At 40.5% G+C, this 25,381-nt stretch overlaps 1 protein-coding gene across 2 annotated transcripts in view; it reads right to left on the reverse strand.

The window, feature by feature from the left end:
• The window catches only part of RBM19 (RNA binding motif protein 19), a 145,577-nt gene that overhangs the window by 76,396 nt on the left and 43,800 nt on the right, over positions 1–25,381 (reverse strand). For both annotated transcript variants that reach the window (XM_053702155.1, XM_053702154.1), the window contains exons 13-15: positions 14,713–14,831; positions 13,041–13,137; positions 12,803–12,913 (exon numbers count right to left, since the gene is read on the reverse strand). In XM_053702155.1, coding sequence (XP_053558130.1) covers positions 12,803–12,913; positions 13,041–13,137; positions 14,713–14,831 — 327 coding nt within the window. The remainder of the gene's footprint in view (positions 1–12,802; positions 12,914–13,040; positions 13,138–14,712; positions 14,832–25,381) is intronic.

Raw genomic sequence — 25,381 nt, forward strand, 5'->3', positions numbered from 1 at the left:
CAAAACAGTATACACCAATAGCACTCCAGAGTCCTAAGAAGAAGATTGAATCATCTGGGATTATGCAACTATCACAGAGGAATAATGACCCCCAAAATCTGTTACACATCTACAACCACTAAAAAACACCCATGCTAAATAGTTTCTAAATTTTGTCCTGAGTTTAGAAATACCCAATGTTTACATGTTCTTTGCTTTTTTTGTAAGTTATAGGGCCATAAATACAAGTAGCACTTCGCTATTTCCAAACCACTTTTTTTTTCAAAATTAGCGCTAGTTACATTGGAACACTGATATCTGTAAGGAATACCTGAATATCCATTGACATGTATATATTTTTTTTTAGAAGACATCCCAAAGTATTGATCTAGGCCCATTTTGGTATATTTCATGCCACCGTTTCACCGCCAAATGCGATCAAATTAAAAAAAATGTTCACTTTTTCACACATTTTGTCACAAACTTTAGGTTTCCCACTGAAATTATTTACAAACAGCTTCTGCAATTATGGCACAAATGGTTGTAAATGCTTCTCTGGGATCGCCTTTGTTCAGAAATAGCAGACTTATATGGCTTTGGGGTTGCTTTTTGGTAATTAGAAGGCCGCTAAATGCCGCTGCGCACCACACGTGTTTTATGCCCAGCAGTGAAGGGGTTAATTAGGGAGCATGTAGGGAGCTTGTAGGGTTAATTTTAGCTTTAGTTTAGTGTAGTAGACAACTCCAAGTATTGATCTAGGCCAATTTTGGTATATTTCATGCCACCATTTCACCGCCAAATGCGAGCAAATAAAAAAAAAACCTTTAAATTTTTCACAATTTTAGGTTTCTCACTGAAATTATTTACAAACAGTTTGTGCAATTATGGCACAAATGGTTGTAAAAGCTTCTCTGGGATCCCCTTTGTTCAGAAATAGCAGACATATATGGCTTTGGCGTTGCTTTTTGTTAATTAGAAGGCCGCTAAATGCTGCTGCGCACAACACGTGAATTATGCCCAGCAGTGAAGGAGTTAATTAGGTAGCTTGTAGGGCGCTGGCAGGGTTAATTTTAGCTTTAGTGTAGAGATCAGCCTCCCACCTGACACATCCCACCCCCTGATCCCTCCCAAACAGCTCTCTTCCCTCCCCCACCCCACAATTGTCCCCGCCATCTTAAGTACTGGCAGAAAGTCTGCCAGTACTAAATAAAAGGAGTTTTTTTTTATTTTATTTTTTTTTAAAATGTATTCTGCTGTAATGGAGCCCTGCCTTAGCCCCCAACCTCCCTGATCCCCCACCAAACAGCTCTATAACCCTCCCTGCTACTTAATTGCCGCCATCTTGGGTACTGGCAGCTGTCTGCCAGTACCCAATTTGCCCCCAAAAATATTTATAAATTTTGCCCCCAAAAATATTTATAAACTTTTCTGTAGTGTAGCAGCCCCCCCCTCAATACCCCCAACCCCCTTCCCCCCCCAGATCCTTTTATATATATATATATATTTTTTTTTTATGTTTTGAACTTTTTTTTTTTTTCATTGGTGTCAGTGGCTAATATGCGCGCACGCGCGCGGCCCCCACGTGCACGCGCGCGCCCGCACGCTGCCGCCTCTTTGCTTCCCTTCCCCCCGGAACACTGCACCATTGATACCGGTGCAGAGAGGGCCACAGAGTGGCTCTCTCTGCATCGGAGGCTTGTTAAAAGGTATTGCAGGATGCCTCCATATCGAGGCATCACTGCAATACCCTGAGAGCTGCTGGAAGCAATTGCGATCGCTTCCAGCACTCTCTAAAACAACCGACGTACCAGGTACGTCCATTGTCACTAACTGCTAGTTTTTGCAGGACGTACCTGGTACGTCAGTTGTCATTAAGGGATTAAAAACCCAACCCACCAACGAACGGCAGCACCGCTGTCCGTTCCAGAGAGGGTCACAGGGTGGCCCTCTCTGCATCGATAACTCTGCAAATCTATTTCTGCAGTGCCCCACTCGAGTGGCATGCAGAAATAGTGCGATCTCGCTATTTTGAGCGAGATCACGAGAGAGAGAAGCCCAGGACTGCAGTGACGTACAGGGTACTTCGCAAGTCCTTAAGGGCATAACGAGACAGGGTACGGCTCTGGTCGTTAAGGGGTTAAAGGAACAATCTAGTCAAAATTAAATTTGCATGTTTCACATAGGGCATACAATTTTAAAGAACTGTCCAATTTACTTTTATGATCAAATTTGCTTTGTTCTCTTGGTATCCTTTGCTGAAAGATAAACCTAGGTAGGCTCATATGCTAATTTCTAAGCCGGTGAAGGCAGACTCTTATCTCTCTTATGCATTTTTTACAGTTTTTCACAGCTAGACAGCGTTAATTCATGTGTTCCATATAGATAACATTGAGCTCACTCCCATGGAGTTGTTTATGAGTCAGCACTGATTGGCTAAAATGCAAGTCTGTCAAAATAACTGAAATAAGGGGGCAGTCTGCAGAGACTTAGATACAAGGTAATCACAGAGGTAAAAGGTGTATTAATATAACAGTGTTGGTTATGCAAAACTGGGGAAGGGTAATTAAGGGATTATCTATCTTTTTAAACAATAAAAAGTAGACTGTCCCTTTAAGTATGCACCATGCACTAGCATTTTAAAGGACCAGTAAATACAGTAGATTTGCATAATCAACAAATACATGATAAAAAGGCAATGCACTTGGTCTGAACTTCAAATAAGTAGTAGTCTTTTTCTGACAAATTTCAAAGTTGTCTCTATTTCCACTCCTCCTGTATCATGTGACAGCCATCAGCCAATCACAAATGCATATACGTATATTCTGTGAATTCTTGCACATGCTCAGTAAGAGCTGGTAACTCAAATAGTGTAAATATAAAAAAAGACTGTGCAGATTTTGTTAATGGAAGTAAATTGTAAAGTTGTTTAAAATTGCTGAACTATCTGAATCATGACTTGTGTCCCTTTAAACACTGCACTTGTGCAGAGAGCCTAAAGGTGCTTGTACAATATGGTAATGAATCAATCTGTTAATTGCCAACATGATACAAGCCCCACTGGTGCTCTGAGCAGCTGCACTATTTAAAATCCTGGTGCACTGAGAATATCTAGCTATGCTTCACATGCACAAGCAGAGAAAAATGCTAAAACTAAATCCAAGCATTTTTGCCAGTACATGTATATTGCAAATATGTTTTTATTCAAAGATGTAATTCATCTATGTGCTTTTAAATTTTGACTGGAATTCCTGTTTAACCCCTTGTGTATTTACATTTTGACTGGAATTCCTGTTTAACCCCTTGAGAGCAATCTGGGGGCTCCCATCAACTCCTACACCGGCAATTAGGCCTGTATAGTGACAGGCATCGCCGGGGCTTCCCAATACGTGCAGTGACGTCACAGTGCAACTTTATTTAAAAATTACAATGGACAAGATAGGGAAAGGGAGCATACTGCTTAAAAGTCTGTATCTCAGGCATCTAAGCAGCTACAGACCCCCAAGACCCACTGTTTCAGACCAATCACCTAACCTTTCCAATGGTATATGTCTTGGGGATCTGGGGGGAAAAACATAATTTATGCTTACCTGATAAATTTATTTCTCTTGTGGTGTATCCAGTCCACGGATCATCCATTACTTGTGGGATATTCTCCTTCCCAACAGGAAGTTGCAAGAGGATCACCCACAGCAGAGCTACTATATAGCTCCTCCCCTAACTGCCATATCCAGTCATTCGACCGAAAACAAGCAGAGAAAGGAGAAACCATAGGGTGCAGTGGTGACTGTAGTTTAAAATTAAAAAATACCTGCCTTAAAATGACAGGGCGGGCCGTGGACTGGATACACCACAAGAGAAATAAATTTATCAGGCAAGCATAAATTATGTTTTCTCTTGTAAGGTGTATCCGGTCCACGGATCATCCATTACTAGCTAAAGTATACGGATGAAGGGAGGGACAAGGCAGGTACTTAAACGGAAGGTACCACTTCCTGTGAAACCTTTCTCCCAAAAATAGCCTCTGAAGAAGCAAAAGTATCAAATTTGTAGAATCTTGAAAAAGTATGAAGCAAAGACCAAGTCGCCGCCTTGCAAATCTGTTCAACAGAAGCCTCATTTTTAAAGGCCCATGTGGAAGCCACAGCTCTAGTAGAATGAGCTGTAATCCTTTCAGGAGGCTGCTGGCCAGCAGTCTCATAGGCTAAGCGGATTATGCTTCTTAGCCAAAAAGAAAGAGAGAGGTTGCCGAAACATTTTGACCTCTCCTCTGTCCAGAGTAGACAACAAACAAAGCAGATGTTTGACGAAAATCTTTAGTAGCTTGTAAGAAAAACTTTAAAGCACGAACCACGTCCAGATTGTGTAATAGACGTTCCTTCTTTGAAGAAGGATTAGGACACAAAGACGGAACAACATCTCTTGATTGATATTCTTATTAGATACCACCTTAGGTAAAAACCCAGGTTTGGTACGCAGAACTACCTTATCTGCATGGAAGATCAGATAAGGAGAATCACATGGTAAGGCAGATAACTCGGAAACTCTACGAGCCAAGGAAATAGCTACCAAAAAAAGAACTTTCCAAGATAAAAGTTTGATATCTATGGAATGAAGAGGTTCAAACGGAACCCCCTTTAAGAACCAAATTTAAGCTCCAAGGTGGAGCAACAGGTTTAAACACAGGCTTAATTCTAACTAAAGCCTGACAAAATGCCTGAACGTCTGGAACATCCGACAGACGCTTGTGCAAAAGAATAGACAGCGCAGAAATCTGTCCCTTTAAAGAACTAGCTGACAATCCTTTTTTCCAATCCTTCTTGGAGAAAAGATAATATCCTGGGAATCCTGACCTTACTCCATGAGTAGCCCTTGGATTCACACCAATAAAGATATTTACGCCATATCTTATGATAGATTTTCCTGGTGACAGACTTTCGTGCCTGAATTAAGGTATCAATGACTGACTCGGAGAAACCAAGCTTTGAAAAAATCAAGCGTTCAATCTCCAGGCAGTCAGCCTCAGAGAAATTAGATTTGGATGGTTGAAAGGACCTTGAAGTAGAAGGTCCTGTCTCAGCGGCAGAGTCCATGGTGGAAAGGATGACATCTCCACCAGATCTGCATACCAAGTACTGCGTGGCCACGCAGGCGCTATCAATATCACCAATGCTCTCTCCTGCTTGATTTTGGCAATCAGACGAGGGAGCAGAGGAAACGGTGGAAACACATAAGCCAGGTTGAAGGACCAAGGCGCTGCTAGAGCAGTTATCAGCGTTGCCTTGGGGTCCCTGGACCTGGATCCGTAACAAGGAAGCTTGGCGTTCTGGCGAGATGCCTAAAGATCCAGTTCTGGTTTGCCCCAACGATGAATCAATTGTGCCAACACCTCCGGATGGAGCTCCCACTCCCCCGGATGAAAAGTCGGTCAACTTAGAAAATCCGCCTCCCAGTTCTCTACACCTGGGATATGGATAGCTGATAGGTGGCAAGAGTGAATCTCTGCCCAGCAAATTATCTTTGAGACTTCTAACATCGCTAGGGAACTCCTTGTTCCCCCTTGATGGTTGATGTAAGCCACAGTCGTGATGTTGTCCGACTGAAATCTGATGAACCTCATTGTCGCTAGCTGAGGCCAAGCCTGAAGAGCATTGAATATCGCTCTTAGTTCCAGAATGTTTATTGGAAGGAGTGTCTATCCTCCTGAGTCCACGATCCCTGAGCCTTCAGGGAGTTCCAGACTGCCCCCCAGCCTAGAAGGCTGGCATCTGTCGTTACAATTGTCCAATCTGGCCTGCGAAAGTTCATTCCCTTGGACAGATGGACCCGAGATAACCACCAGAGAAGAGAATCCCTGGTCTCTTGATCCAGATTTAGTAGAGGGGACAAATCTGTGTAATCCCCATTCCACTGACTGAGCATGCATAGTTGCAAACGGCACTATGTCCATTGCCACTACTATTAAGCTGATTACTTCCATGCACTGAGCCACCGAAGGGCGAGGAATGGAATAAAGAACACGGCAGGAATTTAGAAGTTTTGATAACCTGGACTCCGTCAGGTAAATTTTAATTTCTACAGAATCTATCAGAGTCCCTAGGAAGGAAACTCTTGTGAGGGGGGATAGAGAACTCTTTTCCTCGTTCACCTTCCACCCATGCGACCTCAGAAATGCCAACACTATGTCCGTATGAGACTTGGCAATTTGGAAGTTTGACACTTGAATCAGGATGTCGTCTAAATAAGGGGCCACTGCTATGCCCCGCGGCCTTAGAACCGCCAGAAGCGACCCCAGAACCTTCGTAAAAATTCTTGGGGCTGTAGCTAACCCAAAGGGAAGAGCTACAAACTGGTAATGCCTGTCTAGGAAGGCAAACCTGAGAAACCGATGATGATCTTTGTGTATCGGAATGTTTAGATAAGCATCCTTTAAATCCACTGTAGTCATGTATTGACCCTCCTGGATCATAGGTAGGATGGTACGAATAGTCTCCATCTTGAATGATGGAACTCTGAGGAATTTGTTTAAGATCTTTAGATCCAAAATTGGTCTGAAGGTTCCCTTTTTTTTGGGAACCACAAACAGATTTGAGTAAAATCCCTGTCCATGTTCCTCCTTTGGAACTGGATGGATCACTCCCATAACTAGGAGGTCTTGTACACAGTGTAAGAATGCCTCTCTCTTTATCTGGTTTGCAGATAATTGTGAAAGGTGAAATCTCCCTTTTGGGGGGGAAGCCTTGAAGTCCAGAAGATATCCCTGGGATATAATTTCCAACGCCCAGGGATCCTGGACATCTCTTGCCCACGCCTGGGCGAAGAGCGAAAGTCTGCCCCCTACTAGATCCGTTACCGGATAGGGGGCCGTTCCTTCATGCTGTCTTAGAGGCGGCAGCAGCAGGCTTTTTTTTTTTTTTTTTTTTTTTTTAAATAATTTTTATTGAGGTAAAAAGTTCAAACATAAATATACATTGACAAAACAGCATGGCAACACACCTATTTGACAAACAATAACATTTAGGTGTTTCACACAAGAGGCATGTCTTATATATATCTACCAGGCTTTAGTTTCAACTAATGAGGGAAACTCTCTGGCCATGTATGTTACCTCATTTTAATTTTATACAATTTCAAGTGGACAGTCAACTTACAAACTATATGCACCAGTCTTTGGGCCTAACATCAGTAAAAAATAAATGTCCAAGTAGGGATGGTTAGGCCTACAATTGTCCATGTTATCTATAACAGTATATAAAAAGAAAAGAAAAACGGTATAGGGATTAACTTGACATATGTTAGCTACTATGCAGCCTAGTTGCAACGCAGATTCTCTGAATATGAATGAGCACATCTGCACTCGTCCAGAATATATCTAACCAATCATCCTGACAATCTGTGACCCCATCACCACATCATCTCGCAATTATCCCCCCTCAGGTCAATTCAGTGAGACAGCACCTACAAATAGCAAATGTCCTCTAGACCCTTCTGACTCTATACAAGTATTTATATACACTAGCCCCATGAGCCCATCCAGAAGGGGCTCTCAAGCCCTTATACCTCTCTCTAAAATTTGTGGGGGTAACATTTAGAAGGGACTAAATTACAGGTTGTCACTATAGAGTATTTAGAGTTTAAAAAATTTGCCACGATGGGGTAAGTATGCATGGGTGGAAATCTATATACTGACATGTTATGCGTGGAACGAGGAGCACACCTCCGAAATTACATTCATCACATTCATGCTATCACTGAATAAAATTAAGCTATATTGACTTTAAGCTGGGAGTACAGTATGCTCATAAAAGACTGCACATAAAGTGAAATGTACTGCATTCTACACAGCATGATCCAAGCAGCAGAGATTATACATATTAGGAGCACAGCATTGGCTGACAACCACTCATTCATATTTGATAGGGGGAACAGTATATATAAGCTCAGCAAGACAACAGTTCCCATTTCAGTACCTACTACTTTGCAATGGAATTTATGTATGTGGAACATTTAGTATAAACCCTCGGTACAGTAAAACATATATCAGTCCATACTCTTCTTCAGCATCTCGTAATGCAGTGCATCCTGGCTAGGGAGTCAAAGTTGCGTTAAGGATAACAGTAAGGTGGGAAAATGCATACATAAAATATAAGGAGTACCATTAGTACCTTACTTATGTTAACAAGACCTACATGCTTTAGCTTTTAGAATAGCGCTGAATCCCTTCAAAGGAAACCACGCACAAGTGTAAGTCTGGTGCAAAGGCTATATACACACATGGGTGCACCATTTATATCTCAGTCACATCTCACGTAATAGAGCATCCTTTCAGTAGGAAATCTCTCCTTAATTGAGTTCAGTCAAGGAGCTTAAGTTAGCCAGCTGTCCCATTACACCGGCAGGAGCCACAGACATCTACCCAATGCCTGCCCGGGAGGCACAGTTCCCAGGCACCTCATGACCTCGTGCGGCCTCCCAGAAGACAGCTCTTTCAAACGGCATCAGCCTGACCGGCAATGCAGGCAGGAACCATCCTTCCTCTTCTTTCTGCAGTGAAGCTCCTTTGTCGGGTGAGTAAATATGTCCCGATGTCAATTTTACAGGCAGGGCATGTAAGTCTCCCTCTTCGTTCTGCTCCGCTCGCACCCCACCTCGATCTCCCCCCAGGGAGGCGGCCGCAACTCCCCGGACAAGAACCGAAGCAGGTAAGAAGCCCACCCAGGGATCCAGCGGCACACAGGCATCAATGTCCATAGCGACATGTAGAGGTAAATCTTTTCTTTCCCTGGTGCTCCCCTGAGAGTGCTCTATGCTCGCCTCTCTTGCGCTCTCAGCTGCCTCCATCTTAGTACAGGTGCGCTCCATGCGGGATAACAGATCATCGCATCTAGCTTGCATCATATTGTCAAAATCCGTCATCCAGCCTTGCATGGCCTCAAGTAGGTCTCCCATCTTCAACATTGTGTATGGGTGGTATGGAAGGAGATTTGGAAAGTATCTCCGTGTACCCGGTTCCCCGGGGGGGGGGGGGGTGCTGAGAAATTACCTCCGTAGAGGCCGCCAAAATTAGTCCACAGCGATCTGGTCTGAGAGACCCTGATGATGTACAGCAAAAGTATTGCCTGATCCAGCAAACTATTCCCTTCCACTTGATTCAGAATTCTGTGCTGGATGGGCTCAAAATATATCAATTACATGGCGGAATGTAATTCCCTCTGCCAGAGCTCTCAGTTATGCGGCCATCTTCAGCCTAAGCCCGGACACGCCCCTCAGCAGCAGGCTTTTTGGCCTGCTTACCTTTGTTCCAGGTCTGGTTAGGTCTCCAGACCGTCTTGGACTGAGCAAATGTTCCCTCTTGTTTTGCATTAGAGGAAGTTGATGCTGCACTTGCCTTGAAGTTTTGAAAGGCACGAACATTAGACTGTTGGGCCCTTGATTTGGACCTATCCTGAGGAAGGGCATGACCTTTTCCTCCAGTGATATCAGCAATAATCTCCTTCAAACCAGGCCCGAATAGGGTCTGCCCCTTGAAGGAAATGTTAAGTAGCTTAGACTTTGAAGTAACGTCAGCTGACCATGATTTAAGCCATAGCTCTCTGCGTGCCTGGATAGCAAAACCAGAATTCTTAGCCGTTAGTTTAGTCAAATGAACAATGGCATCAGAAACAAAAGAATTGGCTAGCTTAAGTGCTCTAAGCTTGTCAAGTATGTCATCCAATGGAGTCGCTACCTGTAAAGCCTCTTCCAGAGACTCAAACCAGAACGCCGCAGCAGCAGTGACAGGAGCAATGCATGCAAGGGGATGTAGGATAAAACCTTGTTGAATAAACATTTTCTTAAGGTAACCCTCTAACTTTTTATCCATTGGATCTAAGAAAGCACAACTGTCCTCGACAGGGATAGTAGTACGCTTTGCTAGAGTAGAAACTGCTCCCTCCACCTTAGGAACTGTCTGCCATAAGTCCCGTGTGGTGGCGTCTATTGGAAACATTTTTCTAAAAATAGGAGTGGGAGAGAACGGCACACCTGGTCTATCCCATTCCTTAGTAATAATTTCTGTAAACCTTTTAGGTATTGGAAAAACATCAGTGCACACCGGCACTGCATAGTATTTATCCAGTCTACACAATTTCTCTAGCACTGCAATTGTATCACAGTCATTCAGAGCAGCTAAAACCTCCCTGAGTAACACGCGGAGGTGTTCAAGCTTCAATTTAAATATAGAGATATCAGAATCAGGTTGCATCATCTTCCCTGAGTCAGAAACATCACCCACAGAAAGAAGCTCTCCTTCTTCAGCTTCTGCATATTGTGAGGAAGTATCAGACATAGCTCTTAAAGCAATGAAAAAAATAAGTCCAAAAAGTCGCCACTTGGAATAAATAAAATTCAAGCTTTATTCAGGAACCAAGTCCAGTAAATATAAAAGGTGTATGGAGGTAACATCAAGGGATGATAGGAGAGACGAAAAAGTCTACATGTCTATTATTACAGCTATAACTTGCCGAAACATGTAGACTTTTTCGTCTCTCCTATCATCCCTTGATGTTACCTCCATATACCTTTTATATTTACTGGACTTGGTTCCTGAATAAAGCTTGAATTTTATTTATTCCAAGTGGCGACTTTTTGGACTTATTTTTTTCATTGCTTATAGGAGGGTAAGGAGCTCTCCTGTCTTTATTTTTGCCCTGCAGCTACGGGTGTTGTACATTACCTGGGTATTCATCTGTGGAGGAAAGAATTCTGGCGGAGCTTTGTAGTGTTGAGCGGACGTCGGATTACGCCGACAGGAAGTGCTTATGCGCATACTAGTGCAGCCTCGCGGAGGTGAAGGCACGGAATGCTGAAGAGGTCAACCGGCAATATTGGAACTGCATGCTAACGTTCGCTTGGAGCAAGACCGGCTGTATGTGGCTGATTGTTTTTCCCCGTCGAGCGGGTGAGTCTGCTGACCAGTGAGTAGTGAGTTCCATTTCTTTTACTTTTGCAGCGCAACTACTTAGCTACCGCTTATATCACCTCCACAGTTAGAGACTGCTTTCTCCCCAGAGTCTGCTTTGACTATACAGTTACAACGTTGTTGTTTATACCCGGCACTGTCACTTTATATACTGGAGTATCTGGTACATCTGTACTGTTTTCTTATAGCTCTTAAAGCGTCAGTATGCTCTGTATTTCGTCTAACTCCAGAGCTATCTCGCTTTCCTCCAAATTCAGGTAGTCTGGCTAACACCGCTGACAGTGTATTATCCATGACTGCCGCCATGTCTTGTAAAGTAAACGCTATGGGCGCCCTAGATGTACTTGGCGCCATTTGAGCGTGAGTCCCTTGAGCGGGAGTCAAAGGATCTGACACGTGGGGAGAGTTAGTCGGCATAACTTCCCCCTCGTCAGATTCCTCTGGTGATAAATTTTTTAAAGACATAATATGATATTTATTGCTTAAAGTGAAATCAGTACATTTGGTACACATTCTAAGAGGGGGTTCCACCATGGCTTTTAAACATAATGAACAAGGAGTTTCCTCTATGTCAGACATGTTTGTACAGACTAGCAATGAGACTAGCAAGCTTGGAAAACACTTTAAATCAAGTTAACAAGCAAATATAAGAAACAGTACTGTGCCTTTAAGCGAAACAAATTTTGTCAGAATTTGAAAAACAGTGAAAAAAGGCAGTAAATCAAACAAAATTTTTACAGTGTGTATAATAAGCTAACAGAGCATTGCACCCACTTGCAAATGGATGATTAACCCCTTAGTTCAAAAAATGGATCAAAAAAACGATAGATGTTTTTAACAGTCACACCAAACTGCCACAGCCTTGCTGTGGGCCTACCTTCCACCACAAACGATTTTGGAAAGCCTAAGAGCCCTTTAGAGATGTCCTATAGCATTCAGGGGACTCCTGGAGGAAGCTGGATGTCTCAGTCTGTAAAAGTTACTGCGCAAAAAAGTGCTAAATTAGGCCCCTCCCACTCATAGTAACACAGTGGAAAGCCTCAGGAAACTGTTTCTAGGCAAATTTAAGCCAGCCATGTGGAAAAAACTAGGCCCCAATAAAGTTTTATCACCAAAGTATATATAAAAATGTTTAAACAAGCCAGCAAAGTTTTATATTGTAAATATAAAAAAGTATTACCTCAGAAAGTAAGCATGATACCAGTCGCTATTAAATCACTGTATTCAGGCTTACCTTACATAATTTTGGTATCAGCAGCATTTTCTAGCATTCACATCTTCTAGAAAAAATCTTACCTGCACATACCTCATAGCAGGATAACCTGCATGCCATTCCCCCGCTGAAGTTACCTCTCTCTTCAGTCATGTGTGAGAACAGCAATGGATCTTAGTTACAACCTGCTAAGATCATAGAAATCACAGGCAGATTCTTCTATTTTTCTGCCTGGGACAAAATAGTACAACTCCGGTACCATTTAAAAATAAAAAACTTTTGATTGAAGCAAGATAACAGCTACATTTCACCACTTCCCTCTTACTACCTCCATGCTTGTTGAGAGTTGCAAGAGAATGACTGGATATGGCAGTTAGGGGAGGAGCTATATAGCAGCTCTGCTGTGGGTGATCCTCTTGCAACTTCCTGTTGGAAGGAGAATATCCCACAAGTAATGGATGATCCGTGGACTGGATACACCTTACAAGAGAAAAAAGTAATTTTCTTTTTTTTTTTAAATAGTTAAAATAAAAAAACAAAATCCAGCTTAGCAGTCAAAGGGTTAAACCAGGAGTACTGATGTTTGCCATATTATAATTACAATGTTATATATTGCATACTGAACAAATGCACATATTGTGTGTTTTATTTACCTGGCTGAAAGAGTCCAGACTGACTCCATTCTGAAGCAAGAACTGACGCACGTCCTGTACAAGCTGTGTCTCTCCAAGTGCAACCCTTACAGCCAGGCTTCCTTTCCCTTCCTAAGAGAACCAATATGAGAGAGGAGCACAACATGGATGAAGCAAGAGGAGACAAATTAGGTTAACTTACATATACGCACATACTAGCTTTGTATGTGTTATCAGTGGTAAACATTATGCAACTCACATGGTCTAGAACTTGGCTCTTGCTGGTGTTGTATTTCTGAGCAATTGCATCAGCCACTGAACTGGTCCCCATGAACAAGGTGTTCCAGTTATGAGCGCTGGAGGAAAAAGGGGAAATCGATAACTATAATTCCTTCTCTATCATTATGTGATGGTATCTACTTCAAAGGATTTTATTAATGCGATATTGTTGCAAGGAACAACTTCTCGAAAGCAACGCCCAGAGATTCTAAGGAAACATTCATAAGTATGCCACCTTAAAGGGACAGTGTACTCAGGCAAGCAGCAGTTAAAAGTTAATTGTATTAAAAGCTGATTCGGAACACTCTTAAAGATTTCACATATGTAACAGATAAGCATGATTAAGAGAAAGTAGCCCGAAACGTTGCTATGCTGTTTGCTGTACCTGAATGAAATGAAGAAATAAAGTTTGCTTTTTACTGGTACTGTGAAATATTTAGATGTATACATTGAAAAAGGGCTGGGCTCTCATGTTCTACCGCCCCAACTGAGAGGTTTATTTCTTCTGATGTTTACATAGCTTTTCTGTAACTGAAATTTTTAGTATAGTTGGAGGTTTCGACAGAAAAACCTATATAAAATGTCAAAATAAAGGTAAAGGAGCTATGTGTAAACAATTTAATAGACTCCAGCAGGTAAAATGGATCATTAGGAACACATTAAAGGGAAGAACATTTTACAGTACACTGTTCTTTTAAGACTATTGATTTCAAGGACTTAAAAGGGACACTAAACAGCTTGTTTACAACTGTACCTAATTGGCCTCAACAGGAGACAGCAGATAAGAATATGTTGTTTTTTTTAACCTAAGATAACTTAAGGACCATTAAACAAACACAGTATAATTGCACAATCAACAAAAGTATTATAAAAAAACAACGCAAAAGCACTTAGCTTGAATTTCAAATAAGTAGTAGATTTTTTACTGATAAATTGTAAATTTTAGCTACATTTCCTTCCTTTGCATCATGTGACAGCCATCAGCCAATCAAAAAATACATATATACGTATATTCTGTGAAACCTTGATCACATGCTCAGTAGGAGCAGGTGCCTTAGAAAGTGCATATAAAAAGATTATGCACATTTAGATAATAAAAGTTAATTGGAAAGTTGTTTAAAATTGCATGCTCTATTTGAACCATGAAAGCTTAAAGGGACATGAAATATAATTTTTTTTCCTTCATGATTCAGATAGAGAATTCAATTTTAATCAACTTTCCAATTCATTTATATTATCTAATTTGCTTAATTTCCCTCAACAAAGGATACCAAGAAACAAAACAAATTATATAATAGAAGTAAATTGGAAAGTTGCTTAAAATTGTTTGCTCTCTCTAAATCATGAAATAAAAAAAATGGCTTTTATGTCCCTTTAATTTTGACTTTAGTGCTCCTATAGTTATATGGCACTGTCAATTACTAAAATAAAAATAATCCTTCACAAAAATATTTTTCATCTAAAATAAAAAAAAACCATTAGCATATTATTCTAAGGCTATTTTTTTTACTTTAAATATATTGTTATTTCTAGAAATTTAAGGTTTAGTGTCCCTTTAAGCGTTTAGCATTTCATTGAGAATATGCTGGTCTTAAATATTTACTGAACTAAACAATCTGTCACTTTCCTTTTTTCCCACGTTTTGCCTCTACCTGGAGCTGTTGACTTTGTCCTTTAATGCCTTCTGCTTCTTGTAACCAGAGTTATCAGGCCCATTCTCTCCTTCATCCTGCTTTTTAACTGTAGATGGAAGAACATGAAGCATCCTGCCCTGATATGGGAAAAGAGACATTTGTAGGATTATTGTTAAAAACTTTTTTTAAACAGGGCAGTTAATAATAAGCAAATAAACTTAACTCTTTCACTACCAAGTTATTTCTCATCATTGTGTTAATTCCATTTTCAAACTTTTGTACACTTAGTTTAAAAACCAACTATATTTAGCACAAAATTTTTATAGTTTCCCAACCAAAAGTAGTAATTAAATATCGTGCATGTTATACAAAAAAAAAAATAAAAAAAAAAAAATGTGTATATATATATATATATATATATATATATATATATATATATATATATATATATACACACACAGGGAGTGCAGAATTATTAGGCAAATGAGTATTTTGACCACATCATCCTCTTTATGCATGTTGTCTTACTCCAAGCTGTATAGGCTCGAAAGCCTACTACCAATTAAGCATATTAGGTGATGTGCATCTCTGTAATGAGAAGGGGTGTGGTCTAATGACATCAGCACCCTATATCAGGTGTGCATAATTATTAGGCAACTTCCTTTCCTTTGGCAAAATGGGTCAAAAGAAGGACTTGACAGGCTCAGAAAAGTCAAAAATAGTGAGATATCTTGCAGAGGGATGCAGCACTCTTAAAATTGCAAAGCTTCTGAAGCGTGATCATCGAACAATCAAGCGTTTCATTCAAAATAGTCAACAGGGTCGTAAGAAGCGTGTGGAAAAACCAAGGCGCAAAATAACTGCCCATGAACTGAGAAAAGTCAAGCGTGCAGCTGCCAAGATGCCACTTGCCACCAGTTTGGCCATATTTCAGAGCTGCAACATCACTGGAGTGCCCAAAAGCACAAGGTGTGCAATACTCAGAGACATGGCCAAGGTAAGAAAGGCTGAAAGACGACCACCACTGAACAAGACACACAAGCTGAAACGTCAAGACTGGGCCAAGAAATATCTCAAGACTGATTTTTCTAAGCTTTTATGGACTGATGAAATGAGAGTGAGTCTTGATGGGCCAGATGGATGGGCCCGTGGCTGGATTGGTAAAGGGCAGAGAGCTCCAGTCCGACTCAGACACCAGCAAGGTGGAGGTGGAGTACTGGTTTGGGCTGGTATCATCAAAGATGAGCTTGTGGGGCCTTTTCGGGTTGAGGATGGAGTCAAGCTCAACTCCCAGTCCTACTGCCAGTTTCTGGAAGACACCTTCTTCAAGCAGTGGTACAGGAAGAAGTCTGCATCCTTCAAGAAAAACATGATTTTCATGCAGGACAATGCTCTATCACACGCGTCCAAGTACTCCACAGCGTGGCTGGCAAGAAAGGGTATAAAAGAAGAAAATCTAATGACATGGTCTCCTTGTTCACCTGATCTGAACCCCATTGAGAACCTGTGGTCCATCATCAAATGTGAGATTTACAAGGAGGGAAAACAGTACACCTCTCTGAACTGTGTCTGGGAGGCTGTGGTTGCTGCTGCACGCAATGTTGATGGTGAACAGATCAAAACACTGACAGAATCCATGGATGGCAGGCTTTTGAGTGTCCTTGCAAAGAAAGGTGGCTATATTGGTCACTGATTTGTTTTTGTTTTGTTTTTGAATGTCAGAAATGTATATTTGTGAATGTTGAGATGTTATATTAGTTTCACTGTTAAAAAAATAAATAATTGAAATGGGTATATATATATTTTAAATATATATATCTAATTTATATAAAAAAAATTTTTTTTTTTTTAGCCTGATGAAACAGCTCTCTTGATAGCTGAGAAACGCGTCACATTTTAATAAAAAGTTTTTACTACATACACTTGCTTTTCGTATGTTGGTTCTCCTAAATCTACACCTGCTGGTTTCTCTGCAACTGGCATATTGAGGAAAATTGTGGTTGTAGCCTGAATTTCTCAGTCTGCTGGGCGACTGATTGGTCCCAGTCTGCTGTGAGTGCACCTGCAGATGCAGTGGATCTTGTAAGTGTTTTCTTACACCTACCCTTTCTCCTGTTACAAACGTTACTGGGCTATGTTTGTATGCTTTATGTTTGCCCAGGGATACCATTGCTAGCCCTCCCAAGGATCCTGATTGATTGCCTGAGTTTATCAGTGAGCTGGACCACTGGGAAGCTCCAGTATGCACCACTAGCACCAGAGGGTACGCTCCATTTGAATACCATACTCCTGAGAGACCGCAAGAAAGTTCCACAACACAAGGAAAATATCCCTTGGAAGTTTTCATTCAACAAGTGGCACGCACAAGAACAGAGTATCCATACCACCCTGTAAAGAACAGTTACAGACGAAACATCACCACCACTCCAGAGTTACCTAAGCTAACCTTTGAGATCATTCATTACCTCATATGATTGAGGGTAAATCCGGTAAGAAGACACCTATCACAGTATATGATTTAGATTCTATCCCACACCAATACTGGAGATAGAAAAGACTTTATAAGCACCTTAATCAACGAAAAGTGTACTTATACTAAGACTTTATTTCCACTGAGACTAATTATAATTGAATCACAATTCTTATATGGTGTTTGTTGCGCTGAATTTTCTATGTGATTTATTCTCTTTTTATTAACATATATATATATATATATATATATATATATATATACACACATACACACACACACACATGCGGTTTTAAACCATGATTAATTGATGCGGTTTTAAAACTGCTAGAGTATGCAAATTTTATTTAAAAAAAAAAAAAAAAACAGATTTTCCTGAAAACATAGGCGGAGAGGGTAAATGAGTGGCAGACCAGTGTGCGGCCGTGGGCGGACCTGAGAATGCCCGCAAAACGGCCATTTTGGAAGAGATTGAAGAGTGTGTGGGAGTCATCTGGGAGTAGTGTGCGGTGGTCAAGCAGTGGTGTGGCGGTGGGACAGCTCAAAGTTGTGAGCAATAAAGTGAGTATTGTACAAATACTTTATAGTGCCTTACTGACATTTTTTTTTTTTTTACTTCGTTTGTAGTTTGTATTTTTATGCTCCAAGAGTGAATTGGACATTGAGAAACATGTACAGTAAGATTCTGTAGTGTACTGTTAAATAAAGGGACAGTATACTATCTATGTAACCACAGCACAGGTAGCACTAGCTAATTTTAATTTAACTATTTTGTGGTTTGTATTTTTATGCTCCAAGAGTGTATTGGACATTGAGATTCTGTACAGTAAGTTTCTGTAGTGTTAAACGTTCTATTGAAAAATGAAGTAAATTATAGTAATTTTTCATTAAATTGCAATTGCGTTTTTTTTAAAAAAAAACAAAACTATAAACTGTACAACTCAATTGAAAATCAAACTGAAATTTTTTAGGCAAAGGGAAATAATAAAAAACTAAAATAATATGGTTGCATAAGTGTGAACACCCTTTTATAACTGGGGATGTAGCTGTGTTCAGAATTAAGCAATCACATTCAAAATCATGTTAAATAGGAGTCGGTACACACCTGTCATCATTTAAAGTGCCTCTGATTACCCCCAAATAAAGTTCAGCTGTTCTAGTTGGTCTTTCCTGACATTTTGTCACAACCTACAGCAAAAGCCATGGTCCGCAGAGAGCTTCTAAAGCATCAGAGGGATCTCATTGTTTAAAGGTATCAGTCAGGAGAAGGGTACAAAAGAATTTCCAAGGCATTAGATATACCATGGAACACAGTGAAGACAGTCATCATCAAGTGAAGAAAATATGGTGCAACAGTGATATTACCAAGAACTGGATGTCCCTCCAAAATTGATGAAAAGACGAGAAGAAAACTGGTCTGGGAGGCTGCCAAGAGGCCTACAGCAACATTAGAGGAGCTGCAGGAATATCTGGCAAGTACTGGCTGTGTGGTACATGTGACAATAATCGCCCGTAATCTTCATTTGTCTGAGCTATGGGGTAGAGTGGCAAGACGGAAGCCTTTTCTTACAAACAAACAAAAAAACATCCAAGCCTGGTTACATTTTGCAAAAACACATCTGAAGTTTCCCAAAAGCATGTTGCAAAAGGTGTTCTGGTCTGATGAAACCAAAGTTGAACTTTTTGGCCATAACTCCAAAATATATGTTTGGTGCAAAAACAACACTGCATATCACCAAAAGAACACCATACCCACAGTGAAGCATCATGCTTTGGAGCTGTTTTTCATCAGTTGGAACTGGGGCCTTAGTCAAGGTAGGAATAATGAACAGTTCCAAATACCAGACAATATTGGCACAACACCTTCAGGCTTCTGCTAGAAAGCTGAACATGAAGAAGAACTTCATCTTTCAGCATGACAACGACCCAAAGCATACATCCAAATCAACAAAGGAATGGCTTCACCAGAAGAAGAATAAAGTTTTGGGATGGCCCAGCCAGAGCCCAGACCTGAATCCAATTAAAAATCTGAAGGGTGATCTGAAGAGGGCTGTGCACAGGAGATGCCCTCGCATTCTGACAGATTTAGAGTGTTTTTGCAAAGAAGAGTGGGCAAATCGTGTCAAGTCAAGATGCACCATGCGGAAAAAAATCATACCCAAAAAGACTGAGTGCTGTAATCAAATCAAAAGGTGCTTCAATAAAGTATATATATCACAGAAACCTGACATTTTAACAGGGGTGTGTAGACTTTTTATATCCACTGTATGTGTGTGTGTGTAATATATATATATATATATATATATATATATATATATACACACAAAACATGGGTGGGGTCAGTTCTCTGGCCGGACTGGGTACACATTCTATGACCCTGCAACATTATATATATATATATATATATATATATATACATATACACATATATATATATATATATATATATATACATACATATATATACATACATACATATATATATATATATATATATATATATATATACATATACATATATATATACATATATATATATATATACATACATATATATGGAAGGCGCTCTGGGAGAAAGGAAGGTAATACTGAGAGTGCTATAAAAAGCACTATACATTGTGAAAAAAATAAATGTTGAGTTCCAGGCAGCAAGTAAAAAGTGAAGAACAACTTTATTCCAAAAAGTTAAAAAAGGACACAACCAGGATGTCCTGTTCAGAGCCAGCAATAGCTCTAACAACCAGGCAAGTGAGCAGATCCCCACGCAGACATGTTTCGTGCACCAGGTGCACTTGATCACTGCTTACCTGGGGATCAGCTCAAACGCCTCTTTAAAGGCTGAGATAGATCATGACATCACAATAATAAAATACCTGATTGGATACCTATTTCCACAAAATGAGCAAACAAATTTCTCAACATCTTAAACATTTTACAAAACATATACATTAGCTATGAATAAATCCTATATACATTAACATATGAATACTTTCCTATCTTGCTAAAGGGAATATATATATCTTTGAAAAAGTCATAGGATGTCCATATATGAAATGCTATTCACAAACAAGACATATAGAGAGCGCAAAAAATGATAACATTGCTGTATGTAATAAAGGTTCAAACAATATATAAATGCAGCTTTTAAATGACAGTTCAATTTATGATATATAGATTAACATTCTTGGGCAGACGCTGTTATCAAAAGGCCTATACTAATGTTTTATACTCTAGTAAACACATCCAGAGCACGTCTGATGTTTAGCCCATCTGGTTCACTAGTTTGTAATCTAAACATCCAAAAAATCTCCTTTTTGTTCAACAATGTTTCCCTATTTCCTCCTCTCTTCCATTTTGTGATATGATATACTAGATATACCAGCGAGTTAAACATCAGATCCTTCACTCTGTTGTACTACCGGACTTGTGTTCTAATCTTATATCATCACTACGGTGTGGACATTCACTGGGGACTATTTTGACACTGCTAAAGCAACAATGGAGCACATTGAACCCACGCAGGCCACAGCAACTATCCCAGCAGATTTGGAGGGTGCCGAGACACTATCCATGAGTGACTTGGATGCAGCAAGGATACTGTTCGACACCATTCTACCTGAAGACCCAGCAGAAAATGCAGTGACTGTGTACAATCAACTCATCAAATTGAAGAAAAGAGAGGTGGATCTTAAATTTCATGGCATCTACCTTTCTGAGTATCACAGAAAAAGACTGATACCCAGGGGCTTTAGAATCAATAATGTGCCTACCATAGGCAGACAAAACTCTGACTTTTGCAGGAAATGGATGGCAATATTGAACAAATGCTCCCTGGACTTGATCTTGCTGGTGGTCGAGGAAGTCAGATGCAGAAAGCAAAGGAAGATATCAGCAATTTGGAGGAGGTTAAAGGGCATATCCTAATGCAGGACAAATCAGAGAATTGGATGGATAAAATTAATACCCAATTACGTGAATACAATAATGCCCTAATTGCCTATAAAAAATAAAAAGCTTGGTTATGTCATGAAGGATTACAAAGATAAGAAAGTGTACTGGTGGACACTTGGGCCTGTTGAAAGAGCCCAGTACCAACCAAGGAGACAAAGGAGGTTTAGAACATATGCACACCGGCAACTGAATACGGTGGACTCAAGCTCTCGCTCAGACACTGAGTACTCGAGAGACCGGCTACAGGAGACTGAGAATCAGCACAGCACACAGCCTTTTTTAGGCATTACCACCCGCTCCAGAGGAAGGGGCGAAGACCACACACACGCAGGGGCGGATTTTGGAAGAAGAACCCTGCTACCTCGCAGGAGGAGGAGGATGTGACGGTCAACCTCAGCCAACATGTTCTGAATGATAATGAAAGGCGAGTACTCATGAAGGGCCTCTCCTTTGTACCCACAACTAAACCTGATGACTTTGCAACATATATTGACACTATGCGTTTCCAGAGGCAATTGAAATTGGGTGATTTTTTCCAAGGAAAAGTAATGGAAGATAACAGACACCCTTTCAAGAAACCCAGCACGTTTGAACCTCCCACGACCAATCCGAGTATTAAAACTTACACTCGCATTGTACAACAGAGATTAAGACAGAGGGAACATGGCCCCACTAGGAATAATATGACAGCAACTGATTGGGAAGCTGTACAATCCTTTAGGAATGATTCTACAATAGTCATACGCCCAGCGGACAAGGGTGGTGCGGTTGTCCTGCAGGACTATCAGGATTACAAAACTGAAATAGACAGGCAACTGGCGGACAGTTCTACCTATAAGGCCCTACCTTGTGATCCCACTATTACTTATAAAGCACAGATTGACTCTGTTATTGAGCATGCAGCACAAATGCATTGGATAGACTCAACAACTAAAGAATGGTTGACTACAGACAATCCAGTCAGGCCAATACTATATACATTACCAAAGATACACAAGCAATTGGTACACCCACCTGGACGCCCCATAGTTTCAGCACGGGGGTCACTGTTACAACCCTTGGCGAAGTTTGTTGACTCTATGCTACAACCATTGGTTGTGAACATGCGGTCTTTATCTACGTGACTCCTCTGCACTTATCACATACCTGACCGAAATGACTGACATACAACCAGGTGATGTGCTTGCTAGTCTTGATGTCACAAGCTTATACACTATTATACCGCATGAATTGGGGATGGAGATAATTACCAACTGTCTTGAGAGATGCCCATATGTAGGTCCACCCACCAGCTTTATCGTTGAACTTCTATCCTTGTGTCTCAAACTTAACTATTTTAAATTCGAGAGAAGATTTTATCTTCAGCTCATGGGAACAGCGATGGGCTCGAATATGGCACCTGCATTTGCAAATCTTTTTTTTATTTTTTTTTTTATTTTTTTTTTTTATTTTTTTTTTATTGAGGTTAATCAAATATACAACATTAAACAGAAGTTCAATAATAATTACAACATGTGCATCAATAATATGGAGCAGTTGAGTACAGCATGTAAAACCATGATGATTGATACAATTACATCACTATTGAACTATATGAAGGTAACCTCATTTTTCCCCCCACAAAATGAATGCCCCTCTAAAACTTCAGAAGGCCACTCATGGACCTATGTAATTTGTATGGTTTAGTGGAGGAGCTTAGTTGCATAATACTGTCAATCTTGGACCTTGAACTGTAAAGGGAGGGGGGGACGTATCCAGGAAATTAAGTAAATAACGACATTGGTATTAAGCGGCTCCTCAGTAGAAGGGTCCCTTATGGGTCTATTATAAGGCAAATGAGAGGTGAAATACAATAAAAGAACTAAAAATAATTTAGTGAACTCGCCTTGCATGGAACTATGAGTATAGAAAATATACAGAGCCACCACTCAGTAAGCATTTGGGATATAAAGAGGGGAGTTTCCTATGTGTGGCGGCCGCTCTTGGGCCTTGGTACAGGCTAGGGATTGCACGCATCTAGAATAGCGTGACAGTTAGATTAAGTAGTACATCATAAAATTTTAGAGATTAATCTATGATAAGCAACATGAGGTACACTTGATCTCTTATAGGTAACATTACAATAATATGATGTAATTCAGCCCGGGCTGGTGGCAAATGAATATTAAAACTTTAACATGCACAAAGTGGGCTTATCTTAATTTAGGGCAATCTTTATAAATATGTTTTGGGTGCGTTGATGTATACATTGAAATGTTCAGGTGCATAAGGCTAGAGCTAAGTAAACTAGTAATAAGCAGTCAGAAATTGTATGAGCTACAAAATTTCACCTAACATACTGTGTCCACTTAGTCCTAAAAGGTGAGGGCAGACTAGAACTAGGAATAAGAAGAGACCATGTGCTGAGACACTATATAAAGTTTGCTCCTCCTTAGCAGATTAAATTATTATGTAGGGAGTCATATGTATAAAACAGGTTACAGGATCTCTACTAAGGATAGATATTACCTATGTAAGCCATCTCCATGGGAAGTGCGCATATACAGATAAGTCATCTGTTTGATCCTCTCATCCTCAAAGATGAAATACTAAAGGTTAAGGCTGTCACACCACGCTGTCCCGGCCGCAGACATCGCAGCGTATCCCAGGAGGATATTAAATACATTAACCCAAGGACAACATTAAATCTGTTCTTCTGTGCTGCAGAATAGGGTAACATTTTAAATAAATGGCATTACAGGTCATGGTATTAAATAAGAGCAAACAGACAACAGTGTAGGTCTATGCCTGGAACATCAAGAACTGAATTATCTAAAAGGCAATCAGTTTAATTAAACGTCTACCCTGAAATATAGTGTAAATCTTTAAATAAGATACATCCCAAACTGTATAACTATCAAACACTGTAAACAGCCAATAAACAAAAAGCACTTAGAGAAGAATAACTATTCGACATTGTAGGTGTAAATACATCATGGTAAACCCCAACAAGTCCCCAAGTATGAACTTCTCCATAGTACAATGTCATAATATAAGAATATCCCTGGCTTCAATAAGTATAGAAAATCTCTCTTCTCTTCCGGCGTAGGCATACTAAGGACATTTGTCAAATATTAAACAATAGTAATTGTAATTCCAAAACATAGAGTGACATTATAGACCACATAGTACATATTATTTTATCAAGTAATATTACTTTGGCCAGTAAAATAAAGGTCCTGTGTAATATCTAGTTTCTAGTTAATGCCCATATAGTTAATGCCCATAATGTTATCCTGCGTCAAGCCGGGGAGGATAGGAAGCATACCTCAGGCCAGGGCTTACCCGATCCCTAACCTATTGCCTGCTGGCTTAACATCATTCTGTCGTGATAAGGGTACTGTAGATCCGACAACATTTCCCTGTGTAAGATCTCCGGCAGCACAACAGACCTTCAAGGTGGTACTGTCCAGGTTCGCAGAGAGATTGAGAGATCTTTCGGTCTTCAGCGGTGATATAAAAACTGAGCTCCTAGATTGCGGGACCTCATGACAGGCAGGCAGAGTTACAGACCAGGTAGGTAGTGCTTCACTCATTTTCTCGATGCCTGAGGTTTGTTGTTCTCGAGTGGCCAGTAGCACAGACATCCGGGCCCCGGTATCATTACCACCAGACGGTGGAAACTGCGTTGCGGTTAGATTTGGGTTAGGAGGTGTGGTGTCAGACTTTGGCCCTGTCAGCTGTTCCACATAATGCTGCTTGATAACTGAGGTCTTGGGCTGTTCCACGCTCCTCTTAGTGGGAGCAGAAAGGTAAGCCGTAATTGTGAAAAACAGAGCTCTAATATCGTGTTCGAGCTGTTCGAAGTGCTGCGAAATTGCCGCCAACATTGTGCGCTCCCATTTGTCTACAGCCTCCATGCTGCTCTCCTTCAGACTTCCACACCCCTAGTACTAGCTCGATCTGCAGAGAGTTACTCTTAAAATCCCTAGGGTCTCTGTTAAGGTGTAGACTTAGAGTTAGGCGGTCCTGCTGGCCCCGGATCTCCAGAGGGAATGTAGGGACATTATGCAGTTTCTTGAGAGGCCTAAAAATCGACAACGGTCTAGATTCAAGCTTGTCTGGCACAATAAAATGCTCAATATTGTTATCGCTCGCTACAGTAAGTTCTCCTTTTGTAGAATCTGATATCTGTCCTTGTGGATGGCAAGTGTGGGCGAAATTATTTGGCAGATTAGTAAAATATTATGTAGAGCCCCATATTTTGCAGCTTATCATGGCCGCGGC

The sequence above is a fragment of the Bombina bombina genome, chromosome 2 (genome assembly GCF_027579735.1).
Source record: "Bombina bombina isolate aBomBom1 chromosome 2, aBomBom1.pri, whole genome shotgun sequence".
In the NCBI taxonomy this organism is placed as follows: Eukaryota; Metazoa; Chordata; class Amphibia; order Anura; family Bombinatoridae; genus Bombina; species Bombina bombina.